General features: G+C 38.3%; 1 protein-coding gene across 1 annotated transcript in view; it reads left to right on the forward strand.

Annotated features, from left to right (window-relative positions):
• The first annotated feature begins 387 nt into the window (after positions 1-387).
• Positions 388-20,546, forward strand: part of DSG1 (desmoglein 1) — a 37,286-nt gene continuing 17,127 nt past the window's right edge. The window contains exons 1-9 of the mRNA XM_004702929.1: positions 388-435; positions 9,638-9,673; positions 9,933-10,064; positions 10,842-10,997; positions 12,544-12,688; positions 13,349-13,515; positions 15,442-15,576; positions 15,850-16,035; positions 19,734-19,993. Coding sequence (XP_004702986.1) covers positions 388-435; positions 9,638-9,673; positions 9,933-10,064; positions 10,842-10,997; positions 12,544-12,688; positions 13,349-13,515; positions 15,442-15,576; positions 15,850-16,035; positions 19,734-19,993 — 1,265 coding nt within the window. The remainder of the gene's footprint in view (positions 436-9,637; positions 9,674-9,932; positions 10,065-10,841; positions 10,998-12,543; positions 12,689-13,348; positions 13,516-15,441; positions 15,577-15,849; positions 16,036-19,733; positions 19,994-20,546) is intronic.

Below are 20,546 nucleotides of genomic sequence, written 5' to 3' on the forward strand. Positions count from 1 at the left end.
TGTGAGCACCCCTCCACTGTACAGCCCCCCCATAGTCAATTCAAATGCCTGCCTCCAAAAACATGCAGCGACTGCGTTGAGCTGGATGCTCCACAGAGAGCTGCTTTTGAGCCGGCAGCAGGGTGTGTCCCAGAGCTTTTACCTGGAGCAATGATGATCTTGTCAAGCATTTCGGTGAGACCAGCCCAAGTTTTTAGGGTGGGGATCCGAACTGGTTATACGTACCGCCAGTCCTTCTCCCAGAGGAAGGCAGCAACACCTCAAAGCCTGCATGTAAGAACATCGACTGAGAAATTAGTTTAATCAGACACCAGCTGAGTGGGGCCAAGAAAAGGAACTGAGAACAACAAAGCTCCCTTGGTCTTGGATGTGAACGGACCCAGCAGGATGGACTGGCACCTCCTCAGAGCGGCGGCTGGGCTATTCCTTTTGCTGGTAAGTGGGCTCTGTCAGAAAATCCTGCTCAGTTGATCTCGTGGTAAATGAGCACTTTTCAGAAAGTGCTATTTCTAACCTAAACCCATTAAAAATTTATGCTAATGACAAGGTGATTTTATGAACTAGATTTTTACACAGGGCTTCTCTCTTTAATTGAAGACTAGATCTTATTAATGCATCAGTGTCAACTCATCCTGTCATATCTCTCAGGCTGAAGTCCATACTAGTCATGCTAGGAAAATACTGAGCTGAGGAAATCCACATCACTACTTAGTAGCACTGGATAACTCAAATTCGCTTTTGCAAATGGGCTTGTAAACTAAATAGCACAGGCATGTTCTGATGTGTTGAACCTAAGCTGTTTATGTTCTTTTAGTAACTTTGCAGCAAATTTTAAAACATAAAAATAGGACTTACACAAATTAAAATCACAGCAGTTTGTGACTGGTCTTCCTATCCAAACCAGCCCTTAGTTCCCTGTGTGGTAATGATGCACACCACTAATACTGGATGCCCCACACCCCTAAATTGATGCGATTTATTTATTTATTTACCTATCTATCCATTTATTTATTTATTTAATGGATGTGATTTAAAATGGTATTTTTCCATTAAAAAAAGATAGTGTCGTAGATATATAAATAACATTGTAAGGTAAAGAATGGCTATAATTAAGGTATAAGTATAATTATTACTATACTGGCTCTTTGACATAAAAGCTCTGCATTAGAAGGTCAAATGTAATGAACCATTTGTCATAGCTCCCCTTACCCCCTTACTAGCTTTCTCCAGTTAGGGCAGATACTGAAAGCAACACCAGTGTATTACCTCGATTTTCTCACAGTACGGTTAATGTAATCCCAAGAGGCAGGTGCCAGGGAAATTGCCCTCCACCTTGGCGGGAGGTCGTGCCCTGGTTCATATTTGTTTCTACTTGTTTAATTTTTTTGAACTGGAATGTTGGGTTTGTATAACAACTTAATGTTTTTATTCAAGGCATAGTAGTTAGTTGAAAATTAGCTTATTAAGAGGGGTAATACATAGTTGATTTAGTTATTAATGAGCATCAATGAACTGGTGGCTTTGGTGCCAAGCTGCCCTTCAAACTACTGCATTCCATGGACTTTTAGGATGTTTAGGACCAGTTGCTAGCATAGCTCAGTGTGTGGTGGGGACCAACCTGCATTATACAATGTGCCATTTGAACAGGTGAGCATCTGTGTATTGTCAAGAAGCCAAATGGTTTTCTCTTTAAGGTCATATAATTATGACCCATTTAGGCCTACTAGCGATTCAAGTGACCCACATTTGTTCAGATATTTATTTTTCTCACTTTCATTAAATCGATAAGATATGCCTTATTTCTTGATTTTAATGATGATTTCTTATTTATTATATCCTACGAATTTCTTTTTTTGCTTACCACTTCTGAATTTGTCACCCTTCCATACAATGTATCCCTTTACCAACAGCATATATTCTCGTGGTGGGTATTAATATTTACTGAACATTGGTGCCTTTTTGGTTTGTTTTGACATATTTTCCTTGAATTCAATCATAAGCTTCTCATCACTCTTGTGAGAATTATTTCTCAAAGGACTTAATTATGAATTTCCATGTGGACACATGGAAATCATGTGTTTAGTTGTTGGTAAATCATTTTAATTTCTCAGGTTTATTAGCAAATCATGATTTGTTTGTACGACTGATTTAACCAAATGATTTTGATAGTTGTTGTTTTGAGTTTATCTAATCTCTCTTTTGCTTTAAAAATGATTGCTTTCTATTCAACCCCCACCTTCACACCCACAAAGAACTGCCCCTCCTCCAGCAACCTCTTCTATTATCACTCTTTTAGCTTCAATATAAATGTTGGCTCTTAACCAACACAAAGAAAATCTACGTAAACATTGCTTAATGAAAATCCATTTTAGGAAGTATAGTTGATCAATTACGAAGAGCTTTGTAACATTTACAAGATATTAAATTTTAGAGCAAATCTATTTGAGAATGGGTGGCTTACAAGCATAATGGCTAGGCTGCTCAACATTCCTGAAGGTTTCGGATCTTGTTAACGTGAGTGGGCTGGATCAGGGAGAATAAAACTGGAAGAGCCTCTTGCAGCGGAACAAAGATTACAGCATGACGGTGTCCATATTCAGACAAGTCTGCTTACAGACAAACAACAGCCCACCCCTGCTCTCACACAGCAGCCAAATCCACTTGATTTATTTTTTTTTCCTGCTTCTGTGAAATTTGTGTATTTGAGAAGTATCAGGGTGCAGATTAGGATGTACTTTCTCTGAGGCAGAAGATGATGTTACCTCATGCACCAAATATAAGGAATTGGCGTGAATGGTTTAACTATGGTAAAGTGTATGTGGTCTGCTCAGTAGAAGAACTTCCATGGTCTAATGATTTCTAAAAATTACTTACACATTTGTTGGGTCCAATTAGTCCAGTTAAGTCAATACACATATCAAGGTCTTTTTCTCTAAAACATACGCAGCTTAAGTTCAAAGAACAAAAGTATGACCATTATTTAATAATTTACCACCCAGATTTATTTGATTTCTTCAGTTATTCATACAAGTCTATTTTCTTCACTTTCCATAGCATTTAAGAAAATTTTCTGACCACTTGATAACCTACCTCCATAAATTTAATTTAGATGTAGCTCTTTAGAATATAAGCAGGAAATTTTCTGAGTGTTTTTTAGCATTCAGAATAAAGCACAGAATATATATAATACACACACACACACCTTGCATTACATAGTCCTTGAACTAGACACCGTAAATTTCCATAATTGTGTTCATAGAAGCTTACAGCAATAGAAGAACTAACATAGACTCACAAACCCCACTGAAGAGAAGAAAAGAGAGAACTCTTTCACCATACTGTGAATTCCAGGTGTATGCTTTGTTCATATTCTGTAGTGATAGACACAATAGAAATGAGTATTTCAATAACATGTTTCATAGAAATGAAAGCTGCACACATTCCGTGACCTTTGTGAACTGTCTTTAGAATAATCATCCCCATTTATGTGGTGTTCTTAAACACCTTATTATTTCACTCCAGATTTAGGACTATCATCTTCTCACTCACTCACTCACTTACACACACACACACACACACACACACAGCACAATCTGTTAAGTGGCAAATTTTTTCCCCACTACAAAGAAATCCTTGAACCTTTGACTTCTATAGAAATAAGTTCTTTTGTTTTTGTGACAAATACACACACACACACACACAGCACAATCTGTTAAGTGGCAAATTTTTTCCCCACTACAAAGAAATCCTTGAACCTTTGACTTCTATAGAAATAAGTTCTTTTGTTTTTGTGACAAATACACAATGAGAAACTTCTGTGGGTTTAAACCAAAAAAATAGGCCATTATCAAGCTGAAACCATAAAGCACTTTAGCCAAGAAGAGCCGGGCCCCTTTTGTAAACATTCCTAATGATCGATATACTTTACACATAGGTCTAGATAAGATCTCAGTATCGTCCTCAACAAATGCACTTGCAGACACTACTATTCGTTGGGTTGAGTGGTCACTGAGTAAACTTTTGCCATCGCTAATTTAGGTGTTGAAAACAGTTAAAGGAGTGAGAAACTCTGACATCATTTAAAAGGGGCGGAGAGCGGGTGGCAGTGGGGGTGAGTGGGAGGGGATTGTAGAACTGACCATCAGGAAAATGACACTCTTGTCTGCAGCAATTTAATTTCTGATAGATCTTTCTCCATGATACGTTCTTAAGGATATTATTGCTGAGTATTTCCATATCCTAACATCGCAGTTGCCTAATGTATAGGTCGGGAGCAAGCTGGGCAAGGTCCTTGGGCCTACTGTTCTAGGGCACACCCTAGCAGAGTGCCAGGTCATACAACTCTTGCGGTTATGCTTGGCATGGAAATTCCTCAATGAGTTGAGGCCCGTCTGCTGTGGGTCAGCGCTCTCCATCTCTAAGAACTGACTGCAGCCTTTGACACTGCCTAATGAAAACCTAATGGAGCGCAGTTGGCTCTGCAACACACGGACTTGCCTTCTGTTGGACGGCAAGTGGTTTAGTGTGCACTGAAAAACCACTTCCCCACAAGTCAATGACTGTCTGTTGCTCATTAAATTACTTGACTGGGAGTTATTTGAGAAGAGGGTCTGTGTGTTTCACCTTTGAATCTCTCCTAATGCCTGGCTTCAGTGCAAGATTATCCAGTGGGCATCTCATCACACAAAGCTGAGACACCAAAAGGATATTTTGGGGTGTTTTATATTTCTCTTCACCCACACACTCCAAAAAACGTCATCAAAAATTAACATGGAAAAAAATTAACAAGGCAATAACTGTGTTTGATTTCTTGAATGCTTATTGTCATGGTGTAGCATTAGATAGTATTATATTTACTCTACATTTCATAGAATATTATCACTAAATTGTTTTTAGAGACCACCATAATGTTTCAAAATCTTAATCCAGGCGTGGGTCCACATAATAAGCATTCAATACATGCTTGTTAAATCAATCAATCAATGAACAGGAAGAGACGTCAACCCATGAACCCATCAACCCTGTATTAATGAATGCCCTTTGTCAGAAGCAAGAGGAAGGAAAGACAAATGATGTTATTTAAAAGAAACAAATTGTTGTATTTTTAGGTTTGCTTCAAGTTCATTGATGTGAGTTAGAAGAAGAAGGGTTAAATATACTAGAATTTGAGGCTTTATAAAAACTGCTTAGTTTTTATTGTGAAACACTACCTCACAGTTATTAGAAGCAAGATAGTTGTACTACAAAAATTACTGTTTTTCTCAAATCTACCTTTGTTATATGCACAGAATTATCAACTTCAAGATCAAAGGACTAAGAAACACCTTCAAATAACTCTGGTTAGAGAATCATTACAATTAGCATGCAATTTTGTGACTTTTTAAAATAAATGGATTGACTTCTAAAATAGAGGTGAAGGGAGGACTCATTGAGGATGGCCTGCAGGGGAATTGTTTTCTGTGTTCATTAACGTTTAGAATTTAGGAGTAGCTTTAGTTTTATACACAGATACCAATATACATGACTAACCCAGATTTACCCACTGAATAATCAGCAAAAGAGGTATGGTATACCCAGATAGTCGTTATATTCGTCTATAAGGGGGATCTCCACCACCATCATTCCAAACTATTTCTGGATCCAAACTACTCTCTTTGTAAGAAAATAACTTTACTCTATCTTTAGGAGCAAGGTCGAAATCATTCAGGATAATGTCCTTCATTCTCTCTCTCTTAATCTGTGGATTTTCATCTCCAGCGTACTTCCCTTCTTTGCCCTCTTTCTTTGAATTCCTTTCTTTCAGCTGATTCCCTCCTGCTGTTCTCTGGATCAGGACACTTCCAGCCACCATCATCTCGCCTTCTTCCAATCAGGATCTCTTTCTCTCTTTTTTAGCTTTCAAATATCCGTGCATCTTCCCCTTCCAAACACTTTCCTTGAATGCTACTACATTCAATTCCACTGTCTTCCCTATTTCCTCTTATCACTAAGTTTCTGGAGAAAGCGACCATCTCTATGTTCCTTTCCTCTCTGTACATCAAGCAAGTTCTTGTTCTAGACAACAATAAGCATTTTCTGGCAGGTCATGGAAACCCTCCACATTTTCCTTAGAACTCACTTTGCTCTGCTTTTTGGCATTGGCGCACTTACTTGCATCTCTTCTGACTTTCAATTGTTCCTTGCTGTGACATCTGTGACACGGCAGTAAGTACTTCTTCTGCCTGTTTCTTAGACCACCACAAGATCTCTATCTGCTTGTTTGGTGCTGCTGTGTCCCATTATATCAATGTAGGAATTTCCCCAGGTACATCCTTGGTCACACAATGTTTCATTGCTCTATTCTCCAGTTTGCCCCTCCTGCCATTGAGTAATTCTAACTTCTAGTGGTGCTGTTGGAGAAGCTTAGGAGAGCAGACAGCCTCATCTTTCTCTCTTGAAGCAGCCAGCGGCTTTGGGCTGTCGACTTTGCAGTTATCTGCCCAACGCCAAGCCAACGGCACCACAGGGCTCCATTATCCTCTACTTTTGCTTCTCTCTATTCACGTTTCCCCTTATTTCCAACTCTCGTGAATGAGCAGATGTTTTCCAATCTATGTATTTAGCCTGAACATCTGTCTACAGTCCTGAGATCGATTTCAAATTGATCATTTCTCTGTCATGTCAAATCAGTGTGCCCTCCCGTGCTTATTTCTGCTGCTTCTGTATTCCCAGTCTCCCAATTAAGAGCTCTCAGACTTGTCTCTAGTTTGTTTGCCACATTCCATCTGTTCTTAAGCCCTGGTCAGTTGTACCTTTGTAGTATCGCTCCCTTGATCTTTTCCTGTCTGCTCCTCCTCCCACTGCTCTGCTACAGCTCCGCCTCATGTGGCCGCACAGACTAATAGGAAGCTGGATACACTCAGGCTCACCGTACTCCCCTTCCACGGAGGGAAACCTGTTCTGATGCAGCAGATGCTAAACCCTCATACCCTGTCATCTTTGCCTCTTCCCATCACTCCTGCCAAGTGTGTCAAAGCCTGTTTTTAAACCCACAATTGTAAACCCTGCCCATCTCCATTATTTCTCTCCTTCAGACAGGAATGTGGTGTGAGAACAGAAAACCTGTCTTTCAAATGTGTGTCTATGTGTTTCATAATTTTTTACACGAGAAAACGAAAGTCCTGAAAAATTTGAAAAACACATCGAAGTCTCCCAACCGTATCAAGTGCTCTTTTGAGGTTGCTGTGTTCCATTCCAAAATTCCACAGTGACTTTGTTTCAGACCATCCACTGAGCCAAAGGTGGAAGCAGCTATGTGAGCATGCCACATTTGGAAGACTTGGCAGTGTTTTTAATGACCAAGACACTGAGAGCATGACTCGGTGGTGAAACCTACTTGGTCTCCTGCCTAATTTACCTCTCATGGGAAAAAGAATGACCCAGCTTCATAAACCTGAAAATGGCCGTGAGTCATCGAGCATCATGATCCAAAACAAACAGCAGGTCCTGACACTCCAGTGTGGTGAGAGAAGTGCAGTGCAGGTAACAGCTGAGTACACAATTCTATAGTTATGAAGAAATAACTCCCAAGCAGACAAGCAAGCTATCCCGTCAACCCCTTTCCCACCCACAAACGTGCACGTAGGAACAAAGGGCTCAGGGAGCCCCTGGGGAAAGAATGACACACTGCACTGGTGTGAAAAATAACTTCTCAGATGCTGACTTTGAACTTCCTTTTTTCTTTTAGTTTTATTGTTTTAAGTGTTATTGTTATTTTATTGTGAGCATTTCTAATCACAGAAATAATTTTACAAAGGTTGAAATCAAAAGGTCTGCAATTCTCAAAATGATCGTGTCAATCTTTGAATCATTTTTTAGTTAGTAATCTGCCTAGGTAAACAAATTATCTTACACTTTACAAATTTACATCAAATTGTGCTGGCATGTTTTTCATCATAACTTAATACCCAACCCTCTGTTTCCTCATCTGTAAAATGGAGATTGTAAGAGTGTCTGCCCCACGTGCTTACTGTGTAGATTGGATGTGTAGATTTCTCTAAACGCATTGTGTAGTATTTAGTTGTCAATCAATGAATTGTAACAGTGATAATGAGGAACATTAAGTATTCATTTCCTATCATCCTTTTATACATCATATTAACACTAAATATGTATTTTTTAAATTATCAATTGTGGCAAAATCTAAAAAATATGCACTTAGACACTTAAGTTTTATATTTTATTAAATTATGAAAGTAAACTTTAAAATATGCACTTAAAAGTTTTATGTTTTTTTAATTATGAAAGTAAATTGTAATTTATAATGATTTATTAATTATAAATAATAAATATTATAATTAATAAAATGTGAAGATAATAATTTATTATATTTGTTAAGGATCATTATTCAAATGTATTATTATATATTTTTCTAATAGCAGTAATGACAATTAAGTCAAGTTGTAATCACAACAGTGTTTATATTTTACAATTTGGAAGAAATCAAATTCTAAGTTTAAACTTGTTTATGTAAGGAGAAATAAAAACTAAGAATTTAATAGATTTAACATGCAATTTAAAACCTAATGAATACAAACTACCCTACCAACTCACGCCTAAGTTTCAGATAGACATTGTACAATGTCTGAAACAAGTATTTTGATACATTAAATTCAACATTTACCTGCCTGTTATTTTAGAAATACCTGTGGTTTTAGACAAAAATTTAAATCATCCTAACTTCTCACAAAAAAATACCTATAATACCAAAGCTTCAGTGAAGCAGGACTCTGCTTGACCTAGTCATCTTTTTGACTAAGGAAATTGCTAATGCAGAAGAAAAGACTAGTGGAAATGGCTTCCCCAGCATCTTTTCCCTGCACGCCTGCAATTTCCTCTCCTCGCTAGGGAAGGATGCAATGATACCATCTACACTAAATGGCTGTAAGCAATAAAATGTCCCTTCTAAACTCTTACATAAAGGGAAGCATTTGCTTTTATTTCAGGTTTTTTTTAATTTTCATATTTCAAAAGCAAATGAAAAATAATTATCTTCAAATTTTTAAGAAAACCAAAAAATCTTCCATCTAGAATTGGAAAATGAAGGAACAAATACTCTGTCGTTTCCTAAATATCTTCCTGCTGATATTCTTTCTTTGCTCCAAACTTTTTCTTTCCTTCTTCCATCTTGTTGTGTCAGATCCTGAAACCATAGTTGAATTTTTTTTGTACTAATACTTATTATTAGATATCACTTAATAGTGTCAGAATATCTTCAGTTCAGCAGGCATCAGATTTATTATGAAAACCAAGTTTCAAATTTTCCCTGGGTTCTACCTTCAAATATCTTTCCTCAGATGATAACTAGTATCTTCAGAGGCTAAGAATAAAAATGGGTTTTTTTTAAAAAGTAATATTTGTAAAGGGGTAAAATTGAAAAGGAAAACCCAAAGGGATTCTCAGCAGCCCACTGAGATCTGAGAGGTAACGTAATCCCATCTGTCATTGGGGCATAATTTCCCCCTTAGCAAGCCTGTCATTGGAAGTAATCCCAGTGACTCACAAGACTACTCATGGGTCTAGCCCTAATGATTAGACAGCATGAATTTTCAAGCATTCAGTTATAAACTAACTACTATGGTTATCTTTTTCTTTGCAGGTGGTGGTGGAAGTTAACAGTGAATTTCGAGTCCAGGTAACATATACAAAATCTCTTTTTATAATGAAAATAATCTGTAAAAATATATTTTCCAAAGTAAAAGACATCCTTATAAGTAAAGTTGATATTATGCTAGGTTAATAGATTATCAAAACCACCAATGTCCCAATGAACTATCCTCTATTTCATATTCTAATTTCCCCTTTTCCAAAATCTCAATCAAAGTGAACTACCAGTAAAAGTTAATAGATACTTGTATTTTATTTTTTACATTACTTGATCATGCTCATTCCAGGTAAGAGATTATAACGCTAAAAATGGCACCATCAAATGGCATTCAATCAGAAGGCAAAAACGTGAATGGATCAAGTTCGCTGCCGCCTGTCGGGAAGGCGAGGACAACTCCAAAAGAAACCCAATTGCCAAAGTAAGTATCCGCTGAAAGCACAAACACTTCCGGAGGGCTTTTCACTATGACGACAACAAGTCCGCCGATACCTGACAGTTTCAGGAGAGTGCAGAACTTATCTTAATAAAACGTTAAGGTACAGATCGGGCCTGCATCACTCAAATTCCAAAACTTGAAGCCGCTAAAGTGTAAACTGAAATTTATAGGCACTCAAAGTTCAGCATCAATTCACTATACCGGTGACATTAATGCATATGATAATGTGCTACTTCAAGTTCCAGATGTTTAAAAGAGTTATTTAATGAATTTTGAAAAATGCATTGTTTTGTAAAGTACAAGGGCCAATGAAAATGGGAGATGTCTAATTATATAAGTTGTTCTATTTTTCTCTTCTTGAGTAGAAATAGAATGTTGAGTTTCTTTGATCACCTTGCCGGTTACCATGGAAAATACTAGAGTTGTAATCATTATACTTATCCAAGAAAGCATTTCCCAATTGATAACCTGGACCCCACGCTCAATGATTCTCAAGAACGATGGCTGTAATATACTGAGTCACACTTACTCGTTGACATAGAGTTAATTCTGACTCATCGCAAGCTTAGAGAACAGGCTGGAATTGCCCTGGTGGTTTTCCGAGACTGTAAGTCTTTACAGGAATAGGAAGCCTCCTCCTGCTCCCCTGGGGTGGCTGGTGGTTTCCAATCGCTGATCTTGTGGTCAGCAGCCCAACACAGAGCCCACCCCTTGTTTGCCCACTGTAATATCTTCCTACTCCTTGCTCTCCTTCCACAGATTCATTCAGACTGTGCTGCAAACCAGAAAGTGACATATCGCATCTCTGGTGTAGGAATTGATCAACCACCTTACGGAATCTTTATTGTTAATGAAAGAACGGGTGAAATTAATATAACATCTATAGTTGATCGAGAGGTCACTCCCTTTTTCATTGTAAGTAAACTTCAGGTCGCTCTCCATCTATGCACACATACATGTATATGTATCTTTGAGTCTTCATTATTCTCGGAAACTCATAAGCTCCTCTTATACCTGATGGGATATCAAGAGCCTCAATAGTTAGGCATTTTTTCCTTGTCCCTTCCTCCACAAACATCACATGCTCCAACACAAAGAAAGAAGGCGGAGAGAGAGTGAGAAGTCATTTGCTTAAATGTCTTAAATAAAAAAAACTAACCCCTAGGTTGCCCTTAATGGCAAAACTGGAGTATTGGTTTGGAAGGACAATACTAACTTCTGCCGCTTATTTCCTTCATTCCGTTGCTACTGCTGCCCCATTTACCTCCATTGCCACGGGCTGATCTGATGTGACTGGGGGAATCTTTTCTGAAGGAACATAACTTTACTATAAATTTATATTGCTTCAAGTTCACCCGAGCTCTGGATATGGCTTGGACAGCCTTTCATTCATTATACGTTACCCCATTCTTTCTAGCAATTGCCATAACGTTTAAGTCGCCTCTCTTTTCAAACCCTCAGCCCCATTCCCATGTGCAGAAGCTGACTGCATGGCCAACTTCACTGCTAAGTCCAAAGCCATCTACCACAAATCCTCACAACGAATTCTCTCACCGCCAGCTCATAAATGTTTCCAACGAACTCCGAAAGCAGGATCACTTTCCTGATTCCCCTCACAGCTTATCCCAAGAGATAGCCATCAACTCAGAACGGCGTCGTTATTGTAGAAACTTATTTCATCAACTTTTGTTGTCGTTCAATATTTTTGCTCCTTCCATTGGCTGTTACTACCACTACGAGCCAACACTTCTTAGTACTCTTAATAAAAATTCATAAATAAAGGAAGTGTTGCTGGATCCTGTAACAAGATGTTCTATTAAAACTCCATCAACAAATGTTTCAGTTATCTTTTAATAGTTTTCTTATTGGCCACTTTCATTCATGCAGCTAGTCTCAATTCTTCAGACTAAATTAATTTCCATCAGAATTCCAGCCTATTAGCTTTTCTCTTAGCACAATGTCACTTGGGTACAGCTTAAATAAAGTAGTACGTTTAAATGTGTACTTATGTAAATATAATAAAAATACCCAGGAAGCCACCACCTAGCATAGAACTCCTACAATTTCTTCCAACCCCTCCTCCAATTCTACATGAGCTCATGACCACACCTCTCAGCAGCCACTCTTGCTGGTGGCCAGCAGTGCATTTTCATCCTCACAGTCATCCTGTGACTTGGACCCTACCAATTCCCGGCTCCATCTGTTGAAATCCTCTTTGATGGTCCATTTCGATACTGATAGCTTCTTACAAATTCACGGCAGTCGTTTTCTCTCCCTTTATAGACCTTCGTGTGTTTCTTTTCTTAAATGATCTTTTATCAGGGTTCGCGTCCTTTTACTGATTATAAGGCCTGCTTGCGCCTATCCTCTAGCTCATTTCCCACAATGCCTAGCAGACTTCCCAAAGTGAGAATGGACTCAACCACTGTGACCCTGGTAACTGTTGCTCTTTCTCCTCTAGATCTATTGCCGGGCTCTGAATTCACTGGGTCAGGATTTAGAGCGGCCTCTTGAACTCAGAGTCAGGGTTTTGGATATAAACGACAACCCTCCCATATTTTCTATGTCTACATTTGTAGGACAAATAGAAGAAAACTCAAATGCAAGTAAGTAACCTACTTTTTTAAGCAAACACGTATATACTAACTTCCAGGCCACTCTTTACAACCCGTGAGTTGAGTTGCAGGGGCTGGGGTGGGGGTGGGAGGGTGGTATTTAGTCTTTCAACCTACTAGTAACCTTGTACTTGGCAAAACAGAAAAATATTAATATGTACTATTTATTGAGCCTACATTATTCAATATAACTATTTTATATCATTTTCCCTCATCAAGCTGTTTGACTCTTACCTGAATTCAATGAAGGTGGTGCTATTACAAGTGTGGAAACTGATCACAGAGTTAGAAGGTGCCAACCTGGGAAAAGAGTAGCCCTTTCTCATTATCATTTAGCTTCACCTTCGCAGCTGGAAGAGACAAAGGTGTACCAAAAAGAAAGAAATAGATTGTACTAGAATAAGAAATCGAAAGCCAGAATAACACTTACTCTTCGTTTCTCATTTCTCAGTTAGGTCTATGGTCAGAGTAAAATGTGTAAAGTGTGGTAGGGAGATAAAGCATTGAGGTGTTGAAAGAGCCTACAGGGAAGATGGTAAAGTGCCCACTCTGCGGACCAACTGACCCTGAAACCATGTTGGCAAGGTGATACATGATACTATGACCAAAAGGTAAACTGCCTACATGTAATCTGCTTTCCTTGTTCTCTAGATACCCTGGTGATGATAATCAATGCTACGGATGCAGATGAACCAAATAATCTGAACTCAAAAATCGCCTTCAAGATCATACGACAAGAACCTTCTGATTCACCAATGTTCATTATCAACAGATATACTGGAGAAATTAGAACCATGAATAATTTTCTAGATAGAGAGGTATTTCATATTTTTAATGGTTGTTTAGCCTACAAAGAACTGATCCTAGCAATAAAAAATGCCTATGAAAAGAGAAGGGAAAAAATTAAGATACTTTAATTTTTGATAGTCTTTTCACACACAAAAAATAGTAGTGACATAATAAATAAAGTATGAGGAAATTTAAGTATATTCTATATAATCATTTTTCATTTGGTCCTATTACAATTTTGCTTAATCTAAGATAATTCTATTTGGAGAACACATAAAATATGCATGGCATAGAGATCATTTTATTATTAAAATATTTTGCTACATTTGAATACAAAACATAGTAATGCAGCAACAGTTTTCAGTAGTATCGTTTATACGATTTATACTTTGTGTCAAAGTCACCCTGACTGTCATCGAGTAGATTCTGACTCATAGTGATCCTCTAGGGCAGGGTGGGTTTCTGAGAACATACCCCTCTACAGAAAAAGAAAGCCTCTTTCCCCCTTGTAGTGTTAGGTACTGTAGAACTGTTAACTTGGCGTTCAGCAGTCCAAAGCATAGCCACTACAAGACCAGAGCTAGAAATTGTCAGATGGGAACCTACTTTGCTTTCAAAGATTTCCCTGAATGTACATTCAAATGGTATTTTTTTAAAATAAGTTCCATTGTTTTTTAAATCTTCTAGCATAAGTTTGAGAAACACTTGATAATATATCCCAGTCCTGGGGAGTACCAAAGCATCTGCCCGTGATAAAGGCTCCTTTATCAAACCTTTACAAACTTAGAGATTTTGCTTATCTTTGTTTAATTCAACATACCCCAAACATTTGACAGCAGATGTCTTTTTCTTATAAAAAAAATCAAAACTGACTTTAGATACAATAAGCTGGCCTCCATGTACTAGGTAAACAAATCAGGAAGTACTTTGTACTATTTGATACTCATTAATTATAATTCAATGAGGACACTTCTTTCAGGGTGTCTCACGGGGCAGTGAGGCCCTGGTGGAGTAGTGGTGGCGGTGGGCACGGTCTGAACCCCAGTTTGCCCTGCGAGAGAAGACAGGCCTTTCTGCGCTGGGAAAGTGCAACAGGCTGAGACTCACAGGGGTCATTCTGCCCTGTCCTAAAGGGTGGCCTGAGTCAGAGCAGACTCGATGGCAGTGTGTTTGGTTTGTGTCGTTCTGTTGGGGAAAGAGTTAAAGCCCTCAGCTGCTGACCCAAACACTGATGGCGTGAGCCCACCTCCTGGGCCCTGGGAGGAAGACGAGGCTGGCTGCTTGTGTAAAGATTCACGCCCTGGAAGCACAAACGCGGAAGTCGACTCGATGGCAATGGGTTTAGTTTTCCGGTGAGGTTGTTGTGGTCGTTTTAAAATGACAGCTTCCTGCTAGGTTTAGGATAGGTCAATATTCTGTTTAGCAGTCATCCAACCCAAATGTCCTCCATTACTTCCACCACCTTTTAACTTGGTTAAATTATCAGAAATTGACTGCTTATCAATTTCACCACCTTTTGAAATTGGTTAAATTATCAGAAATTGTGTGGTTTCTCTCTCTCAAAAATACTTAAAGAGCCCAATGAAATTCATTGAATGTTAAAAAAGTGAATAACTGACAAAAGTGATGTCCGAAGCAATGGGACATTGAAGCCACCAGTGTAGCGATTTGTAACCTGCGGTCCAGGGAATGAGCTCAAGATGCCCATCCTCTCTCCTTCTGACCATTGCAGTCCGAAACGCTGAGCATATTCCGACATAAAATGATGAGGTCTTCAATGTGCTCCTGCTTTGAAAGGAAGCCGGAGAAGTATTGTTGGGAATGAAAATAGAGAATTCAGCACTGGTTCATGTGGGATTTGAGGGTTTTAATGACCTTTTTCAAAGATTTTTTTATGTGATCGTGTAAGGTCTGTCTGCATCAACTTTTATATTGCTCGTCTCGTGCATTTTTAGACCTACAGCCAGTATGCTCTTGCCGTCAGAGGCTCAGATAGAGATGGTGGCATCGACGGCATTTCAGCAGAGGTTGAATGCAGCATTAAAATACTCGATGTCAATGATAACATCCCCTACTTGGAACAGTCTACAGTAAGTTTTTGTTCCTGAAATGAACACCTTTGAATTCATTACATTTTCTACTTAATATAGAGACAGCTCTATTTATGGATGCATCTTAAGTCAATGCAATCTTTTAATGTTGTTAGTTGATAGAATGCGGGGGTGGATTTGAATGAAAATGAGACGACCAATAGCAATCTCTTTTTTTAAATAAGGAATAGTTATAATTAGTTTAGCGCATGTCTAGTCTTCTGCTACTCTCACTCAGAGTTTGTCTTAAGCTACTTTCCCTTCTGATTTCAGTATACCATAAATATTGAAGAAAATGCCCTCTATTCAGAGCTGCTCCTGATGAGGGTGATCGACATGGACGAGGAGTACTCAGCAAACTGGATAGGGGACATATTCTTTATCTCTGGAAATGAGGGGGGTTGGTTTGCCATAGAAATGAATGAAAGAACAAATACAGGAATTTTAAAGGTTATCAAGGTATGGTATAATTATTCTAAATCTTCTATGTATTTTTGTTATTTTTCCTCCAAAATGGTAAACTTAAAATCAAATGATGTTCATATTGTAGAAACTTGAACCAGTAAGAGAATGTTAAAGCCTGTGATTTAAAATAGTGTCTACTATAGAGCTTGTTTTATAGGAAAAGGGTTTTTTTCTCTTTATATTATTTTGGGGAACCAGGCATTAAAATTTAAACTCTTCTCTACAAAAATAGTACTTCCCCACAGATCTTATACATTGAAGGAATATTCAAACAAGAATTTGATTATAGGCTTACACTAAAATGGTGGTGAATTCTTGAGAAATTGTTTTAGATATTTTTCGTCTGTTAGTTGAAACAGATTCACATAAACTTTAAAAATGTGCCCATGTCACACTGTAAATCAGTTATTATGCACCAAGCTTATTCTTAATGTATGAGGGGGCTTTAAAATGATCACTTTTTGTTTGTTTTGTTTTTTAATTCATTTTATTAGGGACTCATACAACTCTTATCACAATCCATACACACATCAATTGTGTAAAGCACATTTGTACATTCATTACCCTCATCATTCTCAAAACATTTGCTCTCCACTTAAGCCCCTGGCATCAGCTCCTCATTTTTCCCCTCCCTCCCCGCTCCTCCTTCCTCATGAACCCCTGATAATTTATAAATTATTATTTTGTCATATCTTGCCCTGTCTGACGTCTCCCTTCACCTACTTTTCTGTTGTCCATTCCCCAGGGAGGAGGTCACATGTATATCCTTGTAATTGGTTTCCCCTTTCTAACCCACCCTCTCTCTACCCTCCCAGTATCACCACTCACACCACTGGTCCTGAAGGGATCATCCGTCCTGGATTCCCTGTGCTTCCAGTTCCTATCTGTACCAGTGTACATCCTCTGGTCTAGCCAGACTTTCAAGGTAGAATTGGGATCATGAGAGTGTGGAGGGAGGAAACATTTAGGAACTAGAGGAAAGTTGTATTTTTCATCATTGCTACATCGCACCCTGACTGGCTCGTCTCCTCCCCGAGACCCTTCTGTAAAGAGAAGTCCAGATGCCTACAAATGGGCTTTGGGTCTCCACTCCGTTACTCCCCCCTCATTCACTATGATAAGATTTTTTGTTCTGATGATGCCTGATACCTGATCCCTTCGACACCTCATGATTGCACAGGCTGGTGTGCTTCTTCCATGTGGGCTTTGTTGCTTCTGAGCTAGATGGCCACTTGTTTACCTTCTAGCCTTTAAGACCTCAGATGCTATATCTTTTGATAGCCAGGCACCATCAGCTTTCTTCACCACATTTGCTTATTCACCCACTTTGTCTTCAGTGGTTGTGTCGGGAAGGTGAGCATCACAGAATGCCAATTTAATAGAATAAAATATTCTTGCATTGAGGGAGTACTTGAGTGGAGACCCAATATTAAAAAGATCATTTTTAAAATAATAATTTTATTAGGGGCTCATACAACTCATCACAATCCGTACATACATCACTTGTGTCCAGCGCATTAGTACATATGTTGACTTCATCATTCTCACAACACCCGCCCTCCACTCGAGTTCCTGGTGTCAGCTCCTCATTCCCCCGGCCACCCCTCCTTCCCCATTCCTCTCTGCCCCTGAACCCTTGATGATTTATAAATTATTATTATTTTATCATATCCTACCCCATCCGACGTCTCCCTCACCCACTTCTCTGCTGTCCGTCCCCCAGGGAGGAGGCCATATGTAGACCTAGTCATCTGTTCCCCCTTTCTCCCTCACCTTCCCTCCACCCTCCTGATATCGCCACTCTCTCCACTGGTCCTGGGGGGTTCATTTGTCCTGGGTTCACTGTATTTCCAGTTCCTATCTGTTCCAGTGTACATAAAAGATTATTTTTAAAATCCATTCTCTTTTCATTTTATTTTTCCCACAAACCTCACAAAGGTCCCTCATACATGAAACATTGATTTCATTTTCATAAAATTAAATTACTGTAATTTGGGATTGTTGCATTCCTATCTCACTATGGCTGCTGACCCATGCTAATAAAAAACATACGTAGACTTGAGTTTTGGTCCCGGTCAACAGAGTTGGTCTATGTTGACTATTACTGAACCACCACGTACCTGTATCTGCAGTTGGATTTCTTCTAAAGTGTGAGAAAAAGATCTGACTCCTAGGGAGTTGGTAGGGAAGGTTTCTCCACGTGCTGCTTGTAGATTTGATTTTGAAAACCTGCAATTAATGTGCATGGATTGTAACTGACCATGCAATACGTATTCTTTCATGGTCAAATGCAATCTCTTTTCAACTGTTTTCTTCCTTCAGAACAGCCTAGGGAAACCTATCTGTGGATTTTTGTTGCCACATTTCTGCATATTCATTTGATTCGCTGTTATTGTCAGTTACTGTCAGAGTCAATTCTGACACATAGATTTTCATGAGACTGTATGCCCGTGGCTCCAGTTACTAAGACAGTGTGCAGGTGTTTTAATCTACCGCTCACAGCATCTCTGTCAACTAGATAAGATCATGCGCATACTGAAAGTAAAGGCACAGAGATTCAGAGAGTACATAATCAGCCAAGGTCTCATGGCTTGTAAGTGGTACAGCTGACATTCAAACGTAGAGATCTCTAGCCCTGAAGTTCACACTGGGAACTGGGAAGTTCACAACCCAGTTATAATTCCAGCCAGAACAATGGAATCAATACACATTTCATGCCAAACTGCTATGTTCCATTAGACAAGTAGTCAGCCATTCTGTCTTCAGTCTCTCCAGTGAGAAAGTAGGGATGATGTTGATTTTCTTCCAGGTGTGACATCTTATATTAATTCCTTTATTGCTGTTGTATTTATATAATATTCATATGCAATATATGTATTGAGATGGTTTTGTGGTGATTCTTTGAATAACAAAGAAGGCCAAAATTATAGCTTAAGATTTTAGCTGAATAAGAGAGTTCAAGCTGTCGGCCATCGTTCATTTAAATTACATGAAAATTTAGAAACATGGAGCTGTTCTTTATGGGCATGGTTGCAAAGATGCCTACAGATTTGAATGTGAGTGCATGGAAAGTGGCACTATCTTTCATAATTAAACTGGTCATTAAATTATCTTATAATATGATATACATTTTATCAAGATTATGGAGAAAACCTTTATATTCTTCAGATATTACACTCAATTACCTGATTTATTGAAAGAAGTACTTTTACAGAAGTGAACATTTCTTTAAATATTTTTATGGGTAAAAGCAATCAAATAATTGAACCACCAGTGTATTTGATCAATATTTTGTGATAAAACTCCTTTCTGAGAAAAATTAAATAATAGAAGTTAACATCCCTGTCTTTGAGTATTCTACAAAATGCCAGAACTCATATGCCTTTATTATTTTAAGAAGTTTTTAAGTTATTGAACAGCTAAAGCTCACGTTATACACTTTCAACTTTTCCAATTATGGCTCTAGGACCAATTTAATTTTTTCCCTACTATATTTGAATATGTGTATATTTAATTAAGTAGAAAATAAGAGTAGCTTATGTGTTTCTCTTAATTTATAATTAATCAAAGAAAGAGAAGTGAATTTTTCCAGTGGGTTGTTTCAGTTTGGGTTTTTACCATTTCCAAAGGACTTCTCTTCTCTAGAGTGCTTTCTTTTTTACCATAAAAATATTTTACTCTCTCTTTCCTAGCCCCTAGATTATGAAGCGATGCAGAGCCTGCAACTAAGTCTTGGTGTTAGAAACAAAGCCGAATTCCATCAATCGATTATGTCTCAATATAAGCTCACCGCCACTGCTGTCACAGTAACAGTGGTAAATGTGATCGAGGGCGCAGTGTTCCGTCCGGGTACAAAGACGTATGTCGTAACTGGCAATATGGGGAAAAACTATCAAGTGGGGGACTTCATAGCTACTGACTTGGACACGAATCAACCGTCTTCAACTGTCAGGTAAGAATGACATAGTTCAACCAATTTTCTTCACACATTGAACTTTAAAAGGAGCCTTATTGGTGTAATGGAGAATCACTTGACTGCTTACATCAACGCTCAAATTAATTTTTAATTATAATATTGACTGAGACCAAATCGCTGATACATTTATGTTCAATGAGCAGTTCAAATCTATCAACTGCTCCCTGGGAGAAAATGTGTTCTGCTCCATGGTAATGGATTTTTGGTGTTGGTATTAAACTTAAATAGGTATGTTCTTTTTTTTAGAAGTATTGAGTATCTGATTTAAAATACTTTCATTGGTCCAAAACTGTAGTTCAATTAGAAGAATTGCTTATTATGCATTATTACTGAATTTACTGGTTAAGCATAGGAAATATAAAGATTTACGGAAAATGTAGAATGCAAAGACCAAAAACATAAAAATTTAAGACATGAAAATACTACAACTTGGAAAGTAAACAAGCGGCCATCTAGCCCAGAAGCAACAAAGCCCACATGGAAGAAGCACACCAACATGTGTGATCATGAAGGGCCAAAGGGACCAGGC

This window comes from Echinops telfairi, unplaced genomic scaffold, assembly GCF_000313985.2.
Source record: "Echinops telfairi isolate 266 unplaced genomic scaffold, ASM31398v2 ScPeMD7_7400;HRSCAF=8409, whole genome shotgun sequence".
Lineage (NCBI taxonomy): Eukaryota > Metazoa > Chordata > Mammalia > Afrosoricida > Tenrecidae > Echinops > Echinops telfairi.